The sequence below is a fragment of the Penaeus monodon genome, chromosome 27, assembly GCF_015228065.2.
Source record: "Penaeus monodon isolate SGIC_2016 chromosome 27, NSTDA_Pmon_1, whole genome shotgun sequence".
NCBI classification, from domain to species: Eukaryota; Metazoa; Arthropoda; class Malacostraca; order Decapoda; family Penaeidae; genus Penaeus; species Penaeus monodon.
In genome coordinates, this window is record NC_051412.1 from 9,181,570 (window position 1) to 9,182,306 (window position 737).

At 37.4% G+C, this 737-nt stretch overlaps 1 protein-coding gene across 1 annotated transcript in view; it reads left to right on the top strand.

Moving 5' to 3' along the window:
* The window catches only part of LOC119590563 (phosphatidylserine synthase 1-like), a gene marked incomplete at its 3' end in the record, with an annotated part of 127,161 nt that overhangs the window by 101,041 nt on the left and 25,383 nt on the right, over positions 1-737 (top strand). Inside the window, 1 exon segment of the mRNA XM_037939229.1 lies at positions 281-442. Coding sequence (XP_037795157.1) covers positions 281-442 — 162 coding nt within the window.

A 737-nucleotide genomic window follows, 5' to 3' on the forward strand; every position in this document is an offset into this window, starting at 1 on the left:
TTGAAAGTGCATATTGTGAATTTTGAATATCTGCCTGTACTTTTATTGAAGTACTTTGTCTCTTAATTGTTCTGTTATTCTTTCCTTTATTATCTCTTTTTAATTTTGCCCTTGCTGATGCATGGTATTTAGTAAGTCTTCTTTTTCTCACTTACTTTCATTGCTAAACCTGCTAAGACTATTAGCATTTCCAATTCAAGTAAGTTGCTTTGCCCAGCCCTTTGTTTACCATCCCTTGTTCCTCACCCTAACACATGGCCCCAACCCCCCTTCCGAACAGGGTGAATGGGGACAGAAATGTGATGACCTTTCCTTTGGGCGACTGTGGGAGAGCGTCGACTTCTTCTGCTTTGCACACTTCGCAGGCTGGGCTATGAAGACCCTCCTCGTACGCCATTATGGAATCCTTTGGACCATCTCTGTCATGTGGGAAATCACAGAGGTAAGATATTATAGGCTTGGCTTTTGTAGAATTTTGTTAGAAGAAAAGTCAAAATTACCAGAATATGGATATTCATTAGATACATTTTGAACTTTTTCCTCCTAAGAACTTTGAACAAATACCAAACAGCAGACTTATTAGCAGTAGTTAGATATAACCACACAGTGGAGAACATCTTTAAAATCTTATGTCTGAAGACAGAAAATAGCTTTTTTTGCATTATATGCATTATTTGCCCTTATTTATTGCATAATAAAACATAATTGCGCCTCTGTGCCCAATTTAATAACCATTT